This window comes from Panthera onca, chromosome C2 (assembly GCF_046562875.1).
Source record: "Panthera onca isolate mPanOnc1 chromosome C2, mPanOnc1 haplotype 2, whole genome shotgun sequence".
NCBI lineage: Eukaryota > Metazoa > Chordata > Mammalia > Carnivora > Felidae > Panthera > Panthera onca.
In genome coordinates this window covers 1,936,641-1,959,255 of record NC_138347.1, presented here as the reverse complement: position 1 = coordinate 1,959,255, position 22,615 = coordinate 1,936,641, and the positions used below count along the sequence as shown (strand labels likewise).

The following is a 22,615-nucleotide window of genomic DNA, read 5'->3' as shown; positions in this document are numbered from 1 at the left end:
TTGCTGACGAACGCTGCCATTTCCCCTGCATCCAAATGAGAATCAGTGAGTCCCGGGCAGGGAGAGAAAACCAAGGAGGGCCACCCAGGGACCAAACCCTTAAAAGGTCTTCTGGGAAAGTCTGAGCGGAAAGCGCAGGTTGACTCTAAACCTCGACAGGAAGTACGGCAGGTGTCAGCAGACTGTCGCAGCTTTCCTCCGAGGACCTGGAGCAGCCCAAGGTGGGGGCGTCAGGGGCTGACCTGAGGACAGACTGTGTGTGACCCCTGGGCCAGGGACTCCTGGATTGCAGCCCTGCATTGCGCGGCCCCGGTGCGTCCGGCTGACGCAGAGCAGAGGCGGGAGAGGAACCACACGGGGCGGGGTGGCCTGGAGGCTCCCATCCTGGTTGAGGGTTGGAGAGAAACACGCAGCACTCTTAGAAACTTCCGGAAGATAGGACACTCCCTCCGCTCCTCAGAGCCCCAGCCGTCAGCTCTGCACGAAGAAAGAGACGTTTGCTTGTGCAGAGCACATACCGCCAACGAACACCCAGCTCTCCAGAGCCTCGCGTAAACACGGGAACACCGAAGGTCTCCAAACACGTAAGGGAAGCGTAAGTGTGGAAGAGAAGCAAATCTCTGAACTAACCGTCAAGCGGACACTGAAGTAAGGGAGAGGCTACCACTTCCTAAAGTAAGAACAGGATGCTTATGAAAGACAGAAAGACAGACAGACTGACAGACGAAGGGAGGGAGGGAGGGAAGAAGGACGGAAATACTTGGGACTTCTTGGAAGCTAAAAGCACGACGCTCCAGATAAAAGGAGACATAAGAGTGTGTGCAGTAGAGCGTGTGGGTAAAAGCTAATTCTGGAAGGATCTGCACAGAACGCGATTCAGAAGGACAGAGCGAGGAAGGTCCGAAGAGCTCAGGACACGAGGAGGGCAAACGCAGCCGGCCAGCATCCGTGGCCCCGAGCAGAGCGGAAGGGGAAGGATCGAACCCCCGTCACGGAAGAAAGTCATGGCATAAAAGTTGCACAAACGCGCCTGGAGCCAGAAGACGCTGTGAGCAGCAAGATGAAACAAGGCGATGAAAACATTACGGTAATCCGAGGTGGCAGGGGCCAGGAGGGGGACGTTTCTACAAGGTTCTAGCAAGAGAAAAGACTAGAAAATAGAGGAACCTCTGGCCCTGCCCCACTCACCACAGAGGACGGCTTTTAAACAACAGGAGCCCGGAAAGTTCACTGCCCATGAACCTCCCAAACTTCTGCTCAGCGATCTCCGGCAAGACGGAAATGGCCCGGGCTCTTCACGTGTCCACAGAACGTTCACGGACACTATCTGCGCCTGGGACCCAGAGGGAATCCCGAGGCACCTGCCGTGACACCACCATCCGTCACCTCCGAAGCAGAAACTCACCCGCCTGCAGTCTGTCGAGCCTTTCCTAGGGAGGCCTGGCCTTATGGTGGTGGTAGGACAGTCCCGAAAACACAGTAGCCTAAACAAAAGCGTGTGGAACAGTATTACTGACAAAGCCTCACCTCCCCTGGTGCGTGGCTTCCGGGACAGAGGTTAAGTGTTCCCCTCAACACTCTAGAAAAAAATACTTGAAAAAGCAAAATTTTTTTAAATTTATTTTTTAATGTTTATTTTTGAGAGAGAGAGAGTGTGTGAGTATGTGTGGGGGACAGAGAGAGAGGGAGACACAGTCTTAAGTGGGCTCCAGGCTCTGAGCTGTCAGCACAGAGCCCGTACGCGGGGCTTGAACTCAAACAGTGAGATCAGACCTGAGCTGACACTTAACCAACTGAGCCACACAGGTGTCCCTCAAAAAACAAATTAAGAAAGAGTAGGAGTGGCTCAGTCGGTTGAGCGTCTGACTCTTGATTTGGGCTCAGGTCATGATCCCAGGGTCGTGAGATCGAGCCTATGTCAGGCTCTGCACTGACAGTACAGAGCCTGCTTGAGGTTCTCTCTCCCTCTCTCTCTGTCCCTCCCCTGCTTGTGCCCTTGCTCTCTCTCCCTAAAATAAACATGAAAACAAATTTTAATAAAAGTATCAGTAAAATGTTACAAGTTCTGGCAAGTTTACTAACAATAAACTTTAAAATGGACAGAAGAATACGCTCACCGATTCAGAGATATTTGTTTCTAAGCATAAAAAAAGTAGTATATGAGTATATTTATCCTAAAATTAGAAAATGTAAATGAAGGGGTGCCTGGGGGGCTCAGTTAGTTAAGCGTCCGACTTCGGCTCAGGTCAGGATCTCATGATTCGTAAGTTGAAGCCCCACGTCGGGCTCTGTGCTGACAGCTCAGAGCCTGGAGCCGCTTCAGATTCTGTGTCTCCCTCACTCTCTGCCCCTCCTCCCCCTTCTCTCTCCCTCTCTCTCAAAAATAAACAAACATTAAAAAAAGAAAATGTAAATGAAATATACCAAGTTCTAGAAATTATAAGTTGCCTGTATTGACTAACAAGATGAAAATTGTAATACAACGATATCCAAAGAAGATCTTGAAAAGATATGTAAAGGTCTGATCTTCAAAAGGCATAGACTCAGTAAGGTTGCCTACTGCCAGCCTTCAACACAGAGGCCTTTCCTGTTACATTCACAACATTGCAGAGCTTAGAAAAAGCCAGAAGTCTTCTGGGTTTATTTAACACGCCTGGTAAAACTCTGATGCCAAAACCTCTCTCTAGAGGGAGGGAGACAGAGAAACTGACTGTAACCCAGGCTCACCTAAGAATACAAAGTAAGAAATTCCAAAGTGTTAGCTCATCCAATACGGAGCTGCCCGACAAGAGTAAAAAGTCGAGTCAATGTCCGAATGCAAGTTAGAAATATGATCAACGATGCTGGAGAGTGGGAGCAGAAAAGCCGTTAGAATTCCTCCCAACAGATGAACACATACACACACACAATCTGACTCATTCTTTACTCAAAAGCCCAAAGCAAAACTCTTGGCAAACTGGGAAGACAAAGAAACCACGTAAGTTCAACCAAATTCCACCACAAAGCCATGAACGTCGGCCTGGCCACACGCTCCATCATGCACTCTGGTTCCCCCCTGGAGTGAGGCAGGAGGGTCTGCTGCCAGGGGCTCGGGCTGTACCAGACATCCCAGCTGGTGCCATGACAGCAAAATAAACAGAATGCATGCGCTTGGAAAGGAAGACACGAAACGTGAATCCCTTGCCACTGACGTGGCTGTCTGCGACACAGCCTTCTGGACTCTTGCTCACTGCTGGCGCCTCCGTGCCTGCGAGCCAGGACCCAGCTCGCTGCCCTTCTGTCCCCGCTCAGATGCCCAGAGCTTTTCTTCCTGTTTTCAGAAATCATGTGATCGTTCGATCTCCCACTGACCCTGGCCTGCCGGCACCAGCCTGAGGCCCCCGACCCACAGTGGCCCGTCTCAGAGAGGGGTCCGGACCTGGGTCAGGGCGCCGGCAACCCTCAGGAGGTGTGGTTGAAGTAGGGGCAGTTGAATGATGCTGTGACCGTCCAGAGAAGGGAGAAGCAGGCAGTGTATGGGCCAAGGGAAAGGGCATCACACACAGGGACGTGGGCCACAAATCAGAAGCAGAAGAGGAGGATGAGCCCCAACACCTGCTAGACTGAGCCGGACCCCAGAGGCAGCTGTGGGCAGAGTAGAAGTCATCAAACCGGCACCAGGGCCTGTCCCCAAAGCCAGCGTCAGCCTCCCCCGACTCCACTGGCTTCAAGCCCGCGTTCCCTCCCCATGCCCACTCACAAAACCCCAGGCTTTGGGGGCCAGGCCTGGGGGCTTGACCAGGGGGCATGAGAGATGTATCCGGAATTGTGGGCTCTTGAACTTCCCACCCACCATTGAATGGTTCACTTCTCCAGCATTTTTGCATCTGTGAAAGTGGGTCCCCGAGGGGCACTTCACACAGTGGCTGACCTCGGAAGCTGCCCACCGTGACTGTGTGTGTCTACACAGGAAAGCACCGGAACACCCTGTAGTACCAGGTGGTTATTCGTATTTCCCATAGCAACACTGCATTCTTCCGTTCAGGGGAGTGGATTAAATGCATGGTTCTCCCACAACCCCTAGAAGGCCTACAGAAAGGATATCTCAAACATTATAAGGAAAACTAAATCAAAATAGTATAAAAGCAAGAAGGAAGCTCGGGATTTTTTTATGTTTGTAGAAAAGAGACGCAGATGGAAACATTTGTATATAAATTGGAACAGGACCTCAATGCCCCAGAAGTTTTTCATTCATAAAATCAAATGAACTGACACCACTGAGCAGGCCTTGCCTGATGTCCAATGAAATAGACGTGTAAGACATGGTGGAAAGCATGGAGACACCTGTACCGTAATCAGAGTTGTGGAGAACACATCTCCTTCACATCACAAGATGAAATCAAGCTGCTATGAACAAGAAATAATCAGGTGATGATGTTTGAAAACTGTAAGCTTGTAAATAATGCCAAATAATAGGCTAGAAATGGCTAAAGACTGAAACGTGGTCCAAAACATAAAACCAAGAGAGTCAAGAGGGCAAATGACAAACATAAGGAAAATGAGAGAAAAGTTGAGAGATAGAAAGGCTGGTTCCAGGGGTGCCTGTGTGGCTCAGTCAGTTAAGCGTCCAACTTTGGCTCAGGTCACGATCTCCTGGTTCACAAGTTTGAGCCTGTGTCAGGCTCTGTGTTGACAACTCAGAGCCTGGAGCATATTTTTGATTGTGTGTGTGTGTGTGTGTGTGTGTGTGTGTGTGTGTGTGTGTGTCTCTATCTCTCTCTTTCCCTCCCCTGCTCATTTTTTGTCTCTATCTCTCTCAAAAATAAATAAACATTAAAAATTTTTTTTAAATGGCTGGTTCCAGAAGGTCTGATGTCTAACTGGAGCACAAAAAGAGAGACAAGGAAAGATGAGATATTTTTTTCAGTTGTACACAAACATTTCCTGAAGTGAGCCTTCGCACTGAAATGCTCGATGAGTTCCAACCATACAAAGTTCAGAACTACAATAAAAAGAAAACCAAGTGCTCCTCAAGTATAAAACAAAAGAGAGAGATAAAAGGTGAATAAACAATGGCAGCACAAGAGAATGGAAACGTACCTTTGAGGCTTTCAGGAAACAAGCAGTTAAAAATCTGAATTCTATACCCAGCCAAACTATCATAAATTGCTGCATTTCAGACATGAAAAAAGTCCTAAAATATAAAACCGACCACCACATATAAAAATGTTTTTGATCTTCTAACATAGCCAAATGAAAATGGAACAAAGAAGTCCAGAATGTATCTTGAAATGTAACAAGGGGCCTCTGAGTTAGTCATGGAGGACGAAGAGGAGCTGAGACTGAGCCTGTCTGGGGGCATGGAAACACTGCTCCTGACACAGGCACAGGGTGGGTACTTAGCTTTCTATGAGCCAGTCCTCTGCATTTTATAAGGTGAGTTGCACTTTATCAGACTTCAAAGGAATTTTAAAATATTTAAAGCAGTTCCAAACAGGGGAGCTGTAACCAGAATTCATCACTTTGGAGAAGGGCTCCCCTCTAACCTCACTCAGCAAAACCTGCCTCAAATATTTTCCACAAGTTTTCTGGAACCAAACAATGAACATGTGGGAAAACAGAGTCCTGCAACAGACTCACAAGACGACTGAGTAAAATCCAATCGTAGAAAATAAAGCAGCGCTAATGAGGGCTTACCCTGCAAGTAGCTCTCAGACCAACAAGGAAGGAGGCGTGTGAGCCGTCGGCTGGGACAACACGCAGCCGGGAGGTATAAAAGCCGACAGACAGCCGGAGCTCCTCACACACTCACACACACACACACACACACACACACACACACACACTCCCTCCTGCAGCCCCACCGCCCCCGCCATGGCCGCGTCCACCCTGTCCGTCTGCTCTAGCGACCTGAGCTATGGCAGCCGCATCTGCCTGCCCGGGGCCTCGGACTCCTGCCCCGACTCCTCCTGGCAGGTGGACGACTGCCCAGAGAGCTGCTGCGAGCCCCCGTGCCGCGCCCCGGCCCCCTGCCTGACCCTCCTGTGCGGCCCCTCCTCCCCCTGCCAGGGAGACTGCTGCACCCCTGCGTGCTGCAAGTCTGTCTGCTGCACCCCTGTGTGCTGCAAGCCCGCCTGCTGCACCCCTGTGTGCTGCGAGGACTCCCCCTGCACAACCTCTCCATGCTGCCAGCCGTCCTGCTGCACCTCCTCCCCCTGTCAGGAAGACTGCTGCACCCCTGTGTGCTGTAAGCCCGTCTGCTGCACCCCTGTCTGCTGCAAGCCCATCTGCTGCACCCCTGTGTGCTGTGAGGACTCCCCCTGCACAACCTCTTCATGTTGCCAGCCCAGCCCCTGCTGCAGACCTTCCTCCTGCGTGTCCCTGCTCTGCCGCCCCGTGTGCAGGCCCGCCTGCTGCACCCCTGTGTGCTGTAAGCCCGTCTGCTGCACCCCTGTCTGCTGCAAGCCCGTCTGCTGCACCCCTGTCTGCTGCCAGGACTCCCCCTGCACAACCTCTTCATGCTGCCAGCCGTCCTGCTGCACCTCCTCCCCCTGCCAGGAAGACTGCTGCACCCCTGTGTGCTGCAAGCCCGTCTGCTGCACCCCTGTGTGCTGCGAGGACTCCCCCTGCTCAGCCCCCTCCTGCTGCCAGCCCAGCCCCTGCTGCAGACCCTCCTCCTGCGTGTCTCTGCTCTGCCGCCCCGTGTGCAGGCCCGCCTGCTGCACCCCTGCCTCCTCCTGCTGCCGCCCATCCTCCTGCGTGTCCTTGCTCTGCAGCCCCGTGTGCAGGCCCGCCTGTTGCACCCCTGCCTCCTCCTGCTGCCGCCCATCCTCCTGCATGTCCTTGCTCTGCAGTCCCGTGTGCAGGCCCGCCTGCTGCACCCCTGCCTCCTCCTGCTGCCGTCCATCCTCCTGCGTGTCCTTGCTCTGCAGCCCCGTGTGCAGGCCCACCTGCTGCACCCCTGTGTGCTGCAAGCCCGTCTGCTGCACCCCAGTCTGCTGTGAGGACTCCCCCTGCACAACCTCTTCATGCTGCCAGCCCGCCTGCTGCACCTCCTCCCCCTGCCAGGAAGACTGCTGCACCCCTGCGTGCTGCAAGCCCGTCTGCTGCACCCCTGTGTGCTGCAAGCCCGTGTGCTGCACCCCTATGTGCTGCAAGCCTGTGTGCTGCACCCCTGTCTGCTGCGAGGACTCCCCCTGCTCAGCCCCCTCCTGCTGCCAGCCCAGCCCCTGCTGCAGACCCTCCTCTAGTGTGTCCCTGCTCTGCCGCCCCGCGTTCCCCCGCCCTGCCTGCTGCGGCCCTGTCTCGGGCCAGCCCTGCTGCTGACCGGCTCCAGCTTCTGCCTCTAGAAGACCTTCTGCCATCTTTGCTCCAGAGCACAGACGTCCTCTCTCAGGAGCCCCGGAACCCCTCTGGGGGCGCCAGGACACCCCCTGCCCCTCGGTGGACGCACGGCTGCTGCCTTCTGGGGATCCGGACATGCCCGGCTTCCCTTTCTGCAAAGACAGGTCCCTCAACGGGGGGGTGGGGGGGGGCTGCTGCACCCTGGAGCCCTCCCCTGCAGGGCTGGTTGCTCGCATTCCGGGTGACAAAGGCCACTGCTATCATCAATAAAATGTCTGGATCATGAAACAGAGATGGCTGTGTTGTTCCCTCTCCTCTGAGCCCAGAGACCACGCCAAAGCGGGCAGCGTTTGCTCTGCCTGGTGGAAGCAAGCGACAAAGACGCAGCCTCCAAGTCCAAGTTCAAAGCCCCCGAAAGAGGAGATCTGCACACATACTCCACTTCCCTTCCCACCCCGCGGCCCCACCCTCCTCCCGGGGAAGAGCCAGGCCTTCCCCGGGCTGGGCCCGGCACGTGAGTGCGGCTGCAGAAGCCTCGCACCCTGAGTGGGCCTCGGGCCCTGCCCACGCCTGGCCCCCTGCCCGTGCAGGTTAAAGGTGAGCTGGGGGCAGCACGACCCTACCTGGTGGGAACCCGAGGGCCCAGTAACACCGCGCTGACGCCCTTGGAGAGAGGCGTCCACATGCAGGAACGCCTGCGTGCTGGTCTGGGCACGAGGGCTGACGCTCTGAGCGCCAGCAGATTCCCGCGGGCCCCAGGAGGGGTGCAGGGGTCGGTTCAGGCATCACGCATTCTGCTCGAGGTTTCAAGGCCTGATTGAGGAGACAGGGAGCAAAACGCTGCCTTGTGAACCAATCCTCAGGACAGTGGAAGAGGACGAGCCTGCAGTCTCAGTGGACCACTAGCACTAGAGAGGGTCAGGGAGCACCGGCCAGACCCACCAGGTCAGCATCAGGCTCCCTATTTGTCCCTTGTGCCAGGGACAGACGGAAGAGGCCCTCGGGAGCAGAATAGCAGAGGCCGGCAGCCGGGAACGGGAGGTACCTCCTCGCAGAGGCTGGCTCTCCCCACCCCCCTCCCAGGGAAGCAGAGACAGAGCAAAATCCCCAGGGGCCTGTGAAGAGAAAGGGGCTGGATTGTTACCTGCCTTGACTCCTAAATCCCTCAGTTTCCCCACATTTATTCAAAACCTGTGCCCGTTCCTCGTCCATTTGAATTTTAAGAAAAATTCCACCGTCTGCACAGATAGACGGGCAGATTGGATTCCTCACAGCACAGAGTGAGAGACGTGAGGAAGTTCCGCCTCATCGGGAACCAAAAAGAGTGCAGTGCACGGATGTTGACTCACGTGGAAACCGGCAACCCACAACGCACATCGGTGCCAGGATAGTGCATGGGAGGGAGGGGCAGGGCCCCTGCAGGACGTGCCCCCGCCCCCACTCCTGCCCCGTGGCACAAGAACATCCAGGACTTTCTGACGGCTCCCCGGGAAAGTCGGTCACAGCTGCAGAAGGCGTGGCCGGCCACCCTGAAGCCAAGCTGCTCCTGGCTGGGGCGTCTACATGGTCAGCTGGACTGCTCCCAGATGGGGCATCTACACGGTCAGCCAGACTCCTCACAGAGGGGCGTCTACACAGTCTACATAGCCAGACTGCTCCCAGATAGACATCTACGTGGTCAATCAGACTAGACTGCTCACATTCAGGGTATCTACACGGTCAGCCAGACTAGACTGCTCCCAGATGGGGCATCTATACGGTCAGCCAGACTGCTCCCAGATGGCGCGTCTACATGGTCAGCCAGACAGCTCTCAGACAGAACGTCTACACCGTCCGCGGGACGACTCCCAGCTAGAGCGTCTACAGAGTCAGCGGGCGACCGCTGCCCAGGAGAGAACGAGTCGGAGGTGATGGCTGTCGTTACCGTTGGAAGCTTCTTGAACGCCGTTCACGGTGCAGCATGTTCTGGGACCCTCCAGGTCTCGGGGGAGCCCGTCTGTGGGCAACTCCCGACCCCAGACACCCCGTCACCCGTCAGGCCCGAGACCAGGACGGTCGCCCCCTCCGAGGCGTCACTGAGGAGACTAGGAGGGCCTCCCCGCTGCCTGGTGGGTGGGCCCGTGGCCCCGGGGTCCTGGAGGGAGGGTGTGTGCAAGACGAGGGCCTGACGCAACGACTGAACACCTGTGACGGTGAGACAGTGGCTGGCGGTGGGGTCCGAATGGGACCAAGGACGAGGAAGGGCTGCGAACGGCCGGTGCTCTGAGAGCCGCTCCTGAATTTCACATCCTCTATTATCCCGTGACCTCACGATAAGGGAAGTTTCCAGATATGTGTCCATTGCAGGAAGGACCCCCCCTTGATGGTGTTCCTCTTACACTATTTCTCGGTTCCCAAACAGCTTCCCCCCGGCACCACGGTGTGCCTCGGCTTCCTTGTGCCGACGACCACGCCCTCTCTGCGCGTCTCCCGCCTGTCCCCGGGATGACACGGGCCCGCCCGGCTACTCCAGGGCGTCTCCCGTTGCGAGACCCTCCGTGCACCCCGTCTGGGAAGCCGCCTCGCCTGTAGGGCTGCAGTCGCTGATTCCGGGCATGGGGACGCGGACATCTCTGGGGCCCACGGAAGTTACCCACAAAGCCCTGTGCCCCCGGACGTTTGCAGGAGGAGCTGTACTCTGTATGGAGCGGACAGTTTTAATGGTTAGACCGGGGTGGGCTCGCATAGTAATTGCCGAGCGGGGGACTTTTAACCTCACAAAGTCAGAGGGTCACCCTGGGTCCCGCCCAGAGCTGAGTGAGAACTGACCTCACGTTCAAGGGACACAGGAAGCCCTGGGGGCCCGTCGGGCTGAGCTAGGAGTGCCCACGCGCCAAGGGGCCGCCTTTGAGTGGTCAGTCCCCTGGGCACAGCCATCTGGTCCCCTGTGGCTTCTCTGCAGAAGGAGCTTTCCAGAAGCCTGGGAGCGAGTCCTGGAGGAAGCAGTTTGAGGAAAGCACTAAGGAGAGACAGCACACGCTCGGGTGGGCTTCACATGCACTCTGGGATTTATTAGAGCTCAGTGCTGGCGGCTGCAGAGGCTGGGCACTTGCACCAGCCAGGGTGGGTGCCGTGTGGACGACCCGGGCTGGGGTCGGGGGACGGGGGTGACTCTGTCTGCTTGGTTAGTGGGGATCAGGCGGCTTTGCTGTAAGATGGTCTAGTCAGGTCCAGAAGGTCTCAGGTGGACGAGGTCTGCCTGCCGGGAGTTCAGACAGCAGCTACTTCTGGCCCCACGGAGGAGGGGTCCCAGGAGGCCACGGGCTAGCCACAGTTAGGGGTGCCGCAGGGAACAGGCCTGAGGACCAGGGTGGGGCAGGAGGGCCGGTAGCACCCGGAGGACTGGCAGGAGGGGGTCACACACACAATGGGCTTGCAGCTCACAGGCAGGTACACAACAGGCTTGCAGCTCACGGGCACGCGGCAAGACGTCTGGCAGGAGCTGGGCACGTAGCAGGACGCCTGGCAGGAGCTGGGCACGTAGCAGGACGCCTGGCAGGAGCTGGGCACACGGCAGGCCGGCTGGCAGCCAGTGGAGCCGCTGGTGTGGCACATGGCGATGTAGGGCTGGAGTGGAGTCAGGGTGGAAAACGGGGCCGGTCTGGAGCCTCCTTCCCCAGGCGGCTTTTATACCCAGGCTGTGGCGTCCTGGCAACAAGCCACAGGGGCGCCCTCCTCCTGGTTGCCTGCTTGTTTTCTTCCTCTTCCTCCTGTGTGCGTCTCTTCCTGGAGGTTCTGCTGGAAGTGACTCAGTTCAGGAAACTCTGTCTCAGCCCCCAGGCTCACTGTAACCCAGCGGCCCTGCGATTTCTGGATTCAGACCCCAGGTTGGATGGCCAAGGACCGTCAGCAGGGACAGGGGACTCCACATCAGGACGTTCAAGGTCCTCCCCAAGTTTATACACCCTGCCCTCCGTCCACACAAGTACCATCCAAGTCACCAGACCCGGGGTGGGGGGGTGGGGGCGGTGCCCCCGTTTTGATTTGGAAACTCAGTGACCTACAAGGCCTTCCCCCCCTGGCCAGGGCCAAACGGCTGGGCTCCTCATCGGGGAGAGCTGTGGCCACGTTATTGCAAGAATAACAGTGAGGGAGTCCCAGCTTTGTGCCGGGTGTTGTGCTAAGCATCTCACGTGGATCGTCTCATAACTGATTAGTTATCGGTCCCTGCCACCATTCGAGGGGCAGGTGTGCCCCACTTACACGGATGTGCAATCAGGTTTGGAAGGATTCTGTGCTGTGTGCGCGTTCTCACTGGGGCGGCCAAGCAGCAGGAATTGGAAGCTGCTGGGTTTCACTCTGGAGTCTGTGGTCCTCACCATCGGGCCAAATCATGCTAGGGCTTTGGGGGGTTTCTGAGTTTCTTGGAGCTGTTAGGTAGAATTTTTTTAATAGATCAAATTTGGGTATTTTGTCCATTATTCAAAACATTCTTGTGCTTCAGTATCATTCTCTTCTCCTTCTTGTGTTGAACTTGCTTGTTGTTCGACTTCCCGATATTGTCCCAGGGGCCCTCTTCGTTTTTCATAATTCTGTTCTCTCTTCTTCGGATTGGATGATTCCTCCCGACGTGTCTTCAAGTTGACATTGTCCTTCTTCTTCTGTCGGCCCAGGACTGGGATGGCTGGACCCCCAGCTGCACGGTCTGAACCCGTCCGCACGCACCTAAAGACGAGCGTCCACGCCGCGCTCGTCCACGCTTCCCGCTGCTCCTGGAGCATGCCCATCCTGCAGCAGTGTCGTTAACACTCCCACGGCTGCCTCTGCTTGGAACACCGCCTCCCGACCCCTCCGCATCACCCAGGAGCCAGCTCAGCGTCGCCTCCACACAGAGGCCCCCAACCACCCACCAACACCCCATTACTCTCTACCTGCTGGGCCTGCTTTCCTTTCTGGGACTCGGCCCTCTCTGTAATTATTTCAGGCGTTGATTTGTACGCACTCATGTATCCATTGCCCCAGAAGGCCCATGAGGCTAGGACATCTCTATAGCCAGCACAAAGTATATGTCTGTTGCACGAACAAATCGATGATTACATAGATGGCTATAAGGCAGAAGTCGGTCACCTTTCTATAAATGGAAGACAGTAAATGTTTCAGCCTTTGCAGTGACGTGGTCTGTCTCATAACCACTTCACATTACAGCGCAAGCCCTCGACGGCACGTAAGCAAACGAGCATGGCCGTTTCCAATAAAACTTTATTTGCCAAACAGGCAGCAGGCCGCCTTTGTCCCACAGACTTCTCTGCTCCCCAGTTTGCAGATCCCTACTTTAATGTTTTCCCGTGCAAAATAAAAGCTCAAAACGCATTATTGCCCCAAAGCCTCCACTGACAGCAAAAAGGAATAAAGGCTACGGTGCTGAGTCGAACCGGTGGCGCTCCGGGCACAGTATCGGCCTGGAGAAGTAACAAGGACCCCAAGTAAAGTCGAACCAGGACGTCCTGTTTACAGAAGAAGAAACTGGCCTCTAAGCTAAACTTAATTTACAGCGGCGCATCACCCGGGGGAGGGCGTCTCAGGACAAGAGGGTGTTGGGGAAACTTGATGGAAAAAGCTATGAGGAAGTCCACAGCTGTGCCTCTGGGCGGCCAGGACGCCCACGGCCCGGTATAAAGGCGGCCCAGGCAAGGAGCCTCCAGACGTCCCCGCCCTCCTCCCTCCCGGACACCGGCCGAGCCCCACGCCAACATGTGCCACACCAGCTGCTCCGCGGGCTGCCAGGCTTCCTGCGGCTCCTCCGGCCCCTGCCAGGCGTCCTGCTGTGTGCCCGTGAGCTGCAAGCCTGTGTGCGTGCCCGTGAGCTGCAGACTCGCCGTGTGCGTGCCCGTGAGCTGCAGGCCCGCGTGTGTGCCCTCCTGCCAGTCCTCCGTGTGCGTGCCCGTGAGCTGCAGGCCCGAGTGTGTGCCCTCCTGCCAGGCCTCCACGTGCGTGCCCGTGAGCTGCACACCCACCGTGTGCGTGCCCGTGAGCTGCAAGCCCGAGTGTGTGCCCTCCTGCCAGTCCTCCACGTGCGTGCCCGTGAGCTGCAAGCCCGAGTGCGTGCCTTCCTGCCAGTCCTCCACGTGCGTGCCCGTGAGCTGCACACCCACCGTGTGCGTGCCTGTGAGCTGCAGGCCCGCGTGTGTGCCCTCCTGCCAGTCGTCCGTGTGCGTGCCCGTGAGCTGCAAGCCCGAGTGTGTGCCCTCCTGCCAGTCCTCCGTGTGCGTGCCCGTGAGCTGCAGGCCCGAGTGTGTGCCCTCCTGCCAGTCCTCCACGTGCATGCCCGTGAGCTGCAGGCCCGAGTGTGTGCCCTCCTGCCAGGCCTCCACGTGCGTGCCCGTGAGCTGCAAGCCCGAGTGTGTGCCCTCCTGCCAGGCCTCCACGTGCATGCCCGTGAGCTGCAAGCCCGAGTGTGTGCCCTCCTGCCAGGCCTCCACGTGCGTGCCCGTGAGCTGCAAGCCCGAGTGTGTGCCCTCCTGCCAGGCCTCCACGTGCGTGCCCGTGAGCTGCACACCCACTGTGTGCGTGCCCGTGAGCTGCAGGCCCGTGTGTGTGCCCTCCTGCCAGTCCTCCGTGTGCGTGCCCGTGAGCTGCAAGCCCGAGTGTGTGCCTTCCTGCCAGTCCTCCACGTGCGTGCCCGTGAGCTGCACACCCACCGTGTGCGTGCCCGTGAGCTGCAAGCCCGCGTGTGTGCCCTCCTGCCGGCCCTCCTGTCCCACCCTGGTCTGCAGACCCGTGTGCTGTAGCTCCCCGCGCTGCTTCTGACCAGGGGTCTCCTAACACCTGCTCCGGGGGCAGAGGGGGCCCCGCCCGTGCCCCTCCGGTGAGGACCAAGTCTTCGCCGGGCCTCCAGTTCTGCGCGCGGCAGGTCAAACACTCCCGATGAATCGTCTGAACCCTGGGGCGAGGAGGAGCAGGACGAGCGGATCCCCCCGTGACCCTGCGTGTCTCCGCCGGGGTCCTTCTCTGTCTCCGGCAGGGAACCCAGCCCCTGTGAGCCCAATAAATCGTGCCTCCCTGAGGCAGCTTGCCCCTGTCTTATTTTCACAGTCTTTGAAGTTCTTTCCTCCAGGGCATATACAAACCATAAGCGCGGCCGCCCCTCCTCAAAGAGCCCCCTTTCCAACAGCTCAGCTCGAGGCGGGGGCTCCTCGGAGGCCGCAGGGGGGGCGGTGCCATCCACACACCCACCACCGAGACTCACCCTGCAGAAGGGGAAGTGCAGGGGTAACCCGCCCCGCTGAACAGGGGCCGGGAATCGGGCCGGGCGCCGGGCCTGACGTGGTGCCTTCGAGGATCGCTACAACAGGGAGGGGGAAGCTCACACAAACCCACCCCCACTACAAAGGGGAGTCTGACCACCCCGGGGAGGAGCAGCCGGAAGTGAGGAAGCCTCGCCCTCCAAGACCCAGGCCCGCGGGCCTGCTCAGGACTGACCCGGGGCCAGGACAACAGAGCCCTCCTGCCCCCGACTCGGCCTGGCCGGCACGGCCGCAGGAGCAGCAGCGGTCACTGGGGGGAGGCAGGCACGTGGAGGGTCCCCTCCGTGGGCGGGGCACACAGGGGCTGCTGGAGACTTAGGGCGGAGCAAGAACCCTGCGCCTCCAGCCCTCGCCCCACGCACACGGCACTGGAAGCCCAGCACGAAGGAATCTCAAGTCTTAGTACCTTGAAGGTCATCGCAAGAACAGTGACGCCCAAGCCAAGGTCAACATCTGAGCAGGCTGATCGGAACTTACCCCCCACCACCCTGGTGACCCGACAGGAGAGACTCACCCGTTTCCAGGAAGAAACACTGGGTATGTCCCTTTCAATTAATACAGGATCTCTGATATTCAATCAAACATTACAAGACATATTTTTAAAAAGCAAGGAAAAAACTCAATCCATTTTCTAAGGACAAAGCAATCAACAAAACTAGACTCAAAAATGACACAGATGTTGGAGCTATCAGACAGAAACATTAAAATAATGATGTTGAGCAAAATAAGTTGGAGAAAGACAAATACTGTATGATATCACTTATATGTGAATTCTAAAACACAAACCAAAGGAAAGAAAACGAAACAAAACGAGGTGATAAATACAGAGAAGATACTGATGTTTTCCAGGGGTGGGGGGGGTGACATGGGTATGGGGTCAAAAGATACAAATTTCAAGTTACAGACGCGACCGCGTGAGCGCACACGTCCGTGCGGGCAAAGTGCCACAGAGACAGCAGCCGCCCGAGAACCTCGCGCCGTAGAAATCCCACCACAGACATTAAATACGTGAGCTTCAAACGGGTGAAACTAAAAGATGAAATAAGAAACATGAAAGAGGAAGAAGGTTCCATTCTTTTTTAAGATACGTGCGCTCGGGAGAACCAAATGTAACCTCTAAAGCTAAAACGGGTAAAACCACTGAAGTGAAAGCCCTCTGCGTGGAGAGACGGCGGGGCGGGTGCACTGCCACGGGCTGCCACGAGCCACAGCGCTGAGCTGCAGGGACCCCGTGAGGACAAAGCGTGGCCCGGAGACTTGGAAGATAGACGGAGAAGGTCCGGTAGTCGATTAATTGCTCTTCCAGAGGAAGAGACCAGAGAGAACTAGGGGCAGAAGCTGTCTTCTAGGGGTGATGAAGCACGGCCTCAGGTCCCAAAGAGCAGCACAGGCAAGTGCGAGAGACCCAAGTCCCCCCCACATGACGAGCACCGGGAGTTCTCAGGACAGAATGTGCTGGAAGCAGCCAGAGAACAGTCCAGCTTGCCCACGGGGAGCGGCTGCAGTGGGCTCCATAGCTGCACACGAGGAGACAGTGAGGCGGATGGAAAGGTCCGCGTGCCTCCCTCCACCTCCATGCACGTTCCCAGGCAAGCTCACTCATCAGCAGTGCACACACAGGAGCACCTGCAGGATGTCCCCAGGGAGGAGGACCAGACCCAGGGGGAACCATCGGGGAGGCGGAGCAGGGCAGTGACTTAAGAAGCTGGTAGATATGTGGATAAACAAATATTAACTGAGGAGAATAGCAACAATGCTAATTAGTGGGGTTAGAAAAAATTTAAAGGCGAACCAGAGCCCTGGACAGACAATGCCGATAAGCTGGAGGGAATCTGCTTTATGTACAGGTGAGAAGGGACATGATTGATGCCAGACCACATGAGGGATGTCCATGGAAATCTTAAGGACCGCCAATCAAAGAATAGAAAGCATAGGAACTTCAGAACCAGAGAAGACAGAAAACAAAAGGAAACTTGTAAAATGTCAACGTGACGGCAGGTAGAAAGGGACTTTGAGAAGCAGCATGGAAAGGTGGGGCAAAGATGATCACAAAATAAGATGATAGAAATATATTCAAATATATTAGTGATCATAATAAATATAAATAGACTAAACTCTCCAGTTAAAAAACAGAGATCGAATCTTTTAGAAACGAAATTCAGCTCTGTGCTATTGTGGTCTAAGTCAGGGTACAGGCTGCACCCCTCCCTCGGGGCAGCGCTGGGCCTCTGCCCAGGTGTCCACGAGGCTCACTGGACATGGCCACGCTCCTTGCTTGTGCCCCGTCTATGGCAACTCGTGCTGCAACAGCAGGGCTTCGTGGTTACAGTAGCAACCAGGAGGCCCGCAGGCTGCAGACAGCTGCTGCCTGGTCCTTTACCTAAAAAGGGTGCCAACCCCTGGTCCAGAGCACACAGACAGAAAGGCTGAAAGTGAACAGAGAAAAAGGGACACCTAGCAAACACTAACCCAAAACATCTAGTACAACTATTTTAATAGACAACATGTACTTGAGGGTAGAAAGCACCGTTACTGATGAAGAGAATGTCTCATTGGTGATGATAAAATCCAACTCCCCAGAAAGACAGAATGATCCTGACCTTCTATGTACCACAAAGTATAGCCTCAAATATCAATGTCTGGTGCATTCCAAGGAGGAGTGACAGCTCCTGTTACAGGGAGACTGTGACACACTGTCTTCAAACATGACAGGGGCAAGCAGAAAAAGGACATCAATGGTCAACACATTCAGAATTCGGCAAGTGGCAAATACTTTTCTTTAGCTATAGATGAGACACAGTATTTTGTCTCAAAAACCTCCCAGTACACGGTAAGATAGCATGTATTTTATTTTCAGGTTAAACATTATATTTATGTATTTCATTGTGGCCTAAAAATCTGAGCTCATGGTGTATATACACTGACTCCTTTATACCTGTCAACAAAGAATTTCAATGAGACTAAAAAAACACTGGTTTCTGCCACAATGAATGAGGCTCAGCCACAGCAGGTCAGAAATATGAATTTATTGTCGCTGTAAAACAAGGGGCTGGGATTTCCCTGTTGGCTTCCACTCTACGACATACTGAAAACATCTGTACTCGGTTTTCCAAAGATTTTCTATGGAGAGTGTCATGGAAATGTTGTTAAAGTTACTCGGTATAGAAATAGCAAAATCATAGGCAGAAATTAATGGAATAGAAAATAATCACACCACACAGATCAACAAAGCCAAGGATGATTCTATGAAAAAACAACTATGTGACAAGACTGGCCAGTGGAATAAACAAGAAAGCACAAATAAAGACTACTAGGAAATTAGGGATAAAAATGCGACAAGACTACAGATATAATGGAGATTTTTTAAATAATGACTATTATGAACAACTTAATCCCAATAAAATCTCTAAAAATATGTAACTTTCCCAAATTAGCCATTTAAAACTTGAATAACTTTGAACCATTAAAGAAATTGACTCAGGGGGCGCCTGGGTGGCTCAGTCAGCTAAGTGTCCAACTTCAGGTCAGGTCGTGATCTCGTGGTCTGTGAGTTCGAGCCCCGCGTCAGGCTCTGTGCTGACAGCTCAGAGCCTGGAGCCTGCTTCGGAGTCTGTGTCTCCCTCTCTCTCTGCTCCTCCCCTGCTCACATTCTGTCTCTCTCTCAAATATAAATAAACATTAAAATTTTTTTTAATGTTTAAAAGGGTGCACAGTTTATGATGCCTTGTAAATGCTAAAAACCACTAAGGAATATAACACATTGTCCCAGAACATGGGTGAAGAAACACCCTGTGGTGACCACCCCAGCCTCAAGTAAGGTTCCTGTGGGGGGCGCTAGGGAGGCCTTTCTAACCCAGTAAAACTCTTTTCCCTTCTCTGGACTCTGCCAGCAGCCTTTTCTCACCATGTGCCTCTCACACGGCAAAGTAGCCAAAGGTTCCCAAACCGGCGTCCTGTGTCCTGTGTCCCGCCTACACTGTGAGCTTCATGGGAATTCCCATCAGCCAGTGTGACAAGGGACCCGATAAGCACAGCTCAGTGTGTGAATGCCATGTGTGTGTGTGTGTGTGTGTGTGTGCGTGCGTGCATGTGCATGCATGTGTGTGCCCTTGTGTGCACCTGTGCGTACTTTTGTGCCCTGTGTGTGCCCACACGCGTATGTGTGTGTGCCCTTGTGTAGCTGGGTGTGTGTGCACATGTGTACGCACACGTGCGTGCCCCGTGAGGTGCGGGTGGCCCTGTGTATGACAGTCCTCCTGCCCTGCCCTCGCCTGCACACCTGTCCCCTTTGGTGCCCCCACCTGCTGCAGGACATCCGTTCCCGGCCTCCAAGTCCTGGAGGAACCACTCCGGCCACATCAAGGAGCCCAGCGAGATCTGTCCCGTCCCGACCCACACCAGCTTCCCCTCTCCACAGACCTCCTTCCCGGGGCGGATGGAAACACAGTCCGCAGGCCCCGTTTCGGACTTGCTCCTTTTCCTCCCTTTATCGTGGCTTTGAAGAAAATCGCACTTTCCTGGAGGACCTTTTCCTAATTAATACATTTGTCAGATTTCCATTCTCCTCTTTGGTTTCTCATGTTGTAAAACCTCATTCCTAAGACATGCCCGATGTGGAAAAGCAGCACCACAGAACAGAGGCTCCGAGTGGCCTGAGGGTCCCATAGGCTCTGAGCAGGCTGAGTGGGGCCTCTGGGGAGGAGCTTCGGGGGTGCTGTTATGTCACTGTCCGCACCCCATCTCTACTCTGTGGGTTTCACCTCCCACTGCTGGCTGGGGAAACCAGATGCCTCGTGCATGTGTGTGCGTGTGTGTAGGAGGGATATACACTGGTGTGTGCACGGTGCATACATATATACTGTGTGTGTGTGTGTGTGTGTGTGCATACATCATATGCAAGTATGTGGGTGCATGTCTACATACATCCGAGTCAACTGGCTCAGTTTACCAAAGTCCCCCAAATTCAAACAATGTAATAGGTTCCAGTCCGTGCAGCTAAAAGGTCGTAAAAGCAGTTCTGCAGCTCTAAGTTTATCACCTGTCCCTAAGGAAGACTAAAGGGGCTGGAAATCTCAGACGGCCAGTAGTGAGACTGCCCTTGGAAGTACTGGTACCTCCAGGACTCAAAAGCCACATCCACAGAACCAGAAAAGACCCCAAACAGCCAAAGGAATCCTGACAAAGAAAACCAAAGCTGGAAGCATCACAATCCCAGACTTCAAGCTGTATTAGAAAGCTGTCATCATCAAGACAGTATGGTACTGGCACCAAAACAGACACTCCGACCGATGGAACAGAATAGAGAACCCAGACATGGACCCACAAACGTATGGCCAACTAATCTTTGACAAAGCAGGAACGAATATCCAATGGAATAAAGACAGTCTCTTCAGCAAGTGGTGCTGGGAAAACTGGACAGCGACATGCAGAAGAATGAATCTGGACCGCTTTCTTACACAAAAATAAAAATATACAAACATAAACTCAAAATGGATGAAAGACCTAAATACGAGACAGGAAACCATCAAAATGCTAGAGGAGAAAATAGGCAGCAACCTCTTTGACCTCGGCCTCAGCAATTTCTTACTCGACATGTCTCCAGAGACAAGGGAAACAAAAGCAGAAATGAACTATTGGGACCTCATCAAGATAAAAAGCTTCTGGGGGCGCCTGGGTGGCTCAGTCGGTTGGGCATCCGACTTCGGCTCGGGTCACGATCTCGCGGTCCGTGAGTTTGAGCCCCGCGTCCGGCTCCGGGCTGATGGCTCAGAGCCTGGAACCTGCTTCCCATTCTGTGTTCCCTCTCTCTCTGTCCCTCCCCCATTCATATTCTGTCTCTCTCTGTCTCAAAAATAAAATAAAACCTTAAAAAAAAAGATAAAAAGCTTCTTCACAGTGAAGGAAACAATCAGCAAAACTAAAAGGCAACCGACAAAATGGGAGAAGATATTTGCAAACGACATGTCAGATAAAGGATTAGTATCCAAAATCTATAAAGAACTTCTCAAACTCAACACCCAAAAAACAAATATCCAGTGAAGAAATGGGCAAAAGACATGAACAGACACTTTTCCAAAGAAGACATCCAGATGGCCAACAGACACATGAAAAAATACTCCACATCACTCATCATCAGGGAAATGGAAATCAAAACCACAACGAGATACCACCTCACACCTGTCAGAACGGCCAACATTAACAACTCAGGAAACAACAGGTGCTGGCGAGGATGTGGAGAAAGGGGAACCCTCTTGCACTGCTGGTGGGAATGCAAACTGGTGCAGCCACTCTGGAGAACAGCGTGGAGGTTCCTCAAAAAGTTAAAAATAGACCTACCCTACGACCCAGTAATCACACTACTGAGTGTTTACCCGAAGGATACAAAAAATGCTGATTCAAAGGAGCACACGCGTCCCGATATTTATAGCAGCACTACTGACGACAGCCAAATTATGGAAAGAGTCCAAGTGTCCATCCACTGACGAATGGATAAAGAAGATATGTATATATATAATGGAATACTACTCAGCAATGAAAAAGAATGAAATCTTGCCATTTACAACTACATGGATGGAGCTAAAGTGTATTATGCAAAGTGAAATAAGTCAGTCAGAGAAAGACCCATACTGTATGATTTCACTCATATGTAGAAACAAAACAGATGAACACATATGAAGGGGGTGAAGAGAAGAGAGGGAAACAAACCACAGAGACTGTTTAAAAAAATTTTTTTTACCATTTATTCATTTTTGAGAGACAGAGAGAGACAGAACGTGAGCAGGGGAGGGGGAGAGAGAGAGAGAGGGAGACACAGGATCCGAAGCAGGCTCCAGGCTCTGAGCTGTCACCACAGAGCCCGACAAGGGGCTCGAACCCATGAACCAAGAGATCATGACCTAAACTGAAGTCAGACACTTAACCAACTGAGCCCCCCAGGCGCCCCCACAAGAGACTCTCAATGACAGAGAACGAGCTGGGGGAGAATGGAGGGAGGTGGGTGGGGGAGGAGCTAAGTGGGTGATGGGCACTGAGGAGGACACTTGTGATGAGCACTGGGTGTTGTATGTAAGGGATGAATCAAAGAATTCTACTCCTGAAACCAATATTGCACTGCATGTTAACTAAAATTTAAATTAAAAAAAAAAGAGCCACATCCAGAGAGCTGACCTGCCTCCCGGCCCCCACTGGCCTCCTCGGGAGCTCAGGGACAACGGGGCCTGGGGGTGGGGTCGGGCAGGATCCAGGTATTGTGACATCTAGTCACCGCAGAGCTGCGTGAGGAGGAAGGACTGAGGCTCCGGAGGCCATCCCTGGGGTGGGAGGGCAGCCAGGCTCCTGTCCGCAGTGCAGGCCTCTCGACCTCAGCTGGGAGCAAAGCCGGGGGGCGCGGGGGGGAGGTGGAGGCAGACTAGACTGCCGGCGGGTCTCAAACGCACCCACTTCTCCGACTCAGAAAATTCATTACAAAACAACCCCCAGAAAGCAGGCATGGAGGTGCAGTGGCTTTGGAGACAAGGTGGGTGAGAAGCCGGTGTCTCTGCCTCTCCACTGTCGCCCGGGGCTTGCGGCAGGTGTGTGTTCCTGGGGGGGGGGGGGGGGGCAGGCTCCCATGCACCTGCCCACCAGCCTGAGACACTGCCAGACAGACAGAGAGCCTTGCCGGGGGACGGGCGGTCGGCTGCCCCAAACGGAAAGGTCACGGGTGCCAAAGGAGGACGTGGACAGTCCGCGGCCAGGCCCTCCGGTCCCCCGTTCCCTCGGCACCCACACCTGCCCATCTACGGGAGCAGGTTTCACCCGAAACAGCCCCAGCATGGAGCAGGCGGGAAGGGTCAAGAGGACACACGACACGACGCTAGAAATCCTAGCAACAGTGCTCGGAGTGAAGAAAGTGAGTCCGAGGCCAGGAGTGCAGGACAATACCTTCCGACGTCCCTCAGGGCCCTGCGTGAGAAAACACGCGCTTCAGGGCCACACAGAGGTGACTCCGCTCTCTTTTTTAGAAGGTA

At 54.6% G+C, this 22,615-nt stretch overlaps 2 protein-coding genes across 2 annotated transcripts in view; one reads left to right on the top strand and one right to left on the bottom strand.

The window, feature by feature from the left end:
- Positions 1-22,615, bottom strand: part of TSPEAR (thrombospondin type laminin G domain and EAR repeats) — a 155,809-nt gene that overhangs the window by 107,206 nt on the left and 25,988 nt on the right. The gene's annotated exons all lie outside the window — the stretch shown is intronic.
- On the top strand, positions 5,791-7,305 carry LOC132676174 (uncharacterized). The gene is made up of 4 exons (XM_078452634.1): positions 5,791-6,077; positions 6,384-6,462; positions 6,538-6,773; positions 6,960-7,305. The coding sequence occupies exons 1-4, from the start codon at positions 5,854-5,856 to the stop codon at positions 7,303-7,305; spliced, it is 885 nt and encodes a 294-aa protein (XP_078308760.1). The 5' UTR covers positions 5,791-5,853.

Excerpts from the sequence above, each read along its gene's own strand:
- LOC132676174 (XM_078452634.1), top strand. The coding sequence starts at position 5,854 with ATGGCCGCGTCCACCCTGTCCGTCTGCTCTAGCGACCTGAGCTATGGC. Across the intron at positions 6,078-6,383 it reads TGCACCCCTGCGTGCTGCAA|GCCCGCCTGCTGCACCCCTG; the intron begins GTCTGTCTGCTG and ends CCCCGTGTGCAG. Across the intron at positions 6,774-6,959 it reads AGCCCCGTGTGCAGGCCCGC|CTGCTGCACCCCAGTCTGCT; the intron begins CTGTTGCACCCC and ends CTGCAAGCCCGT.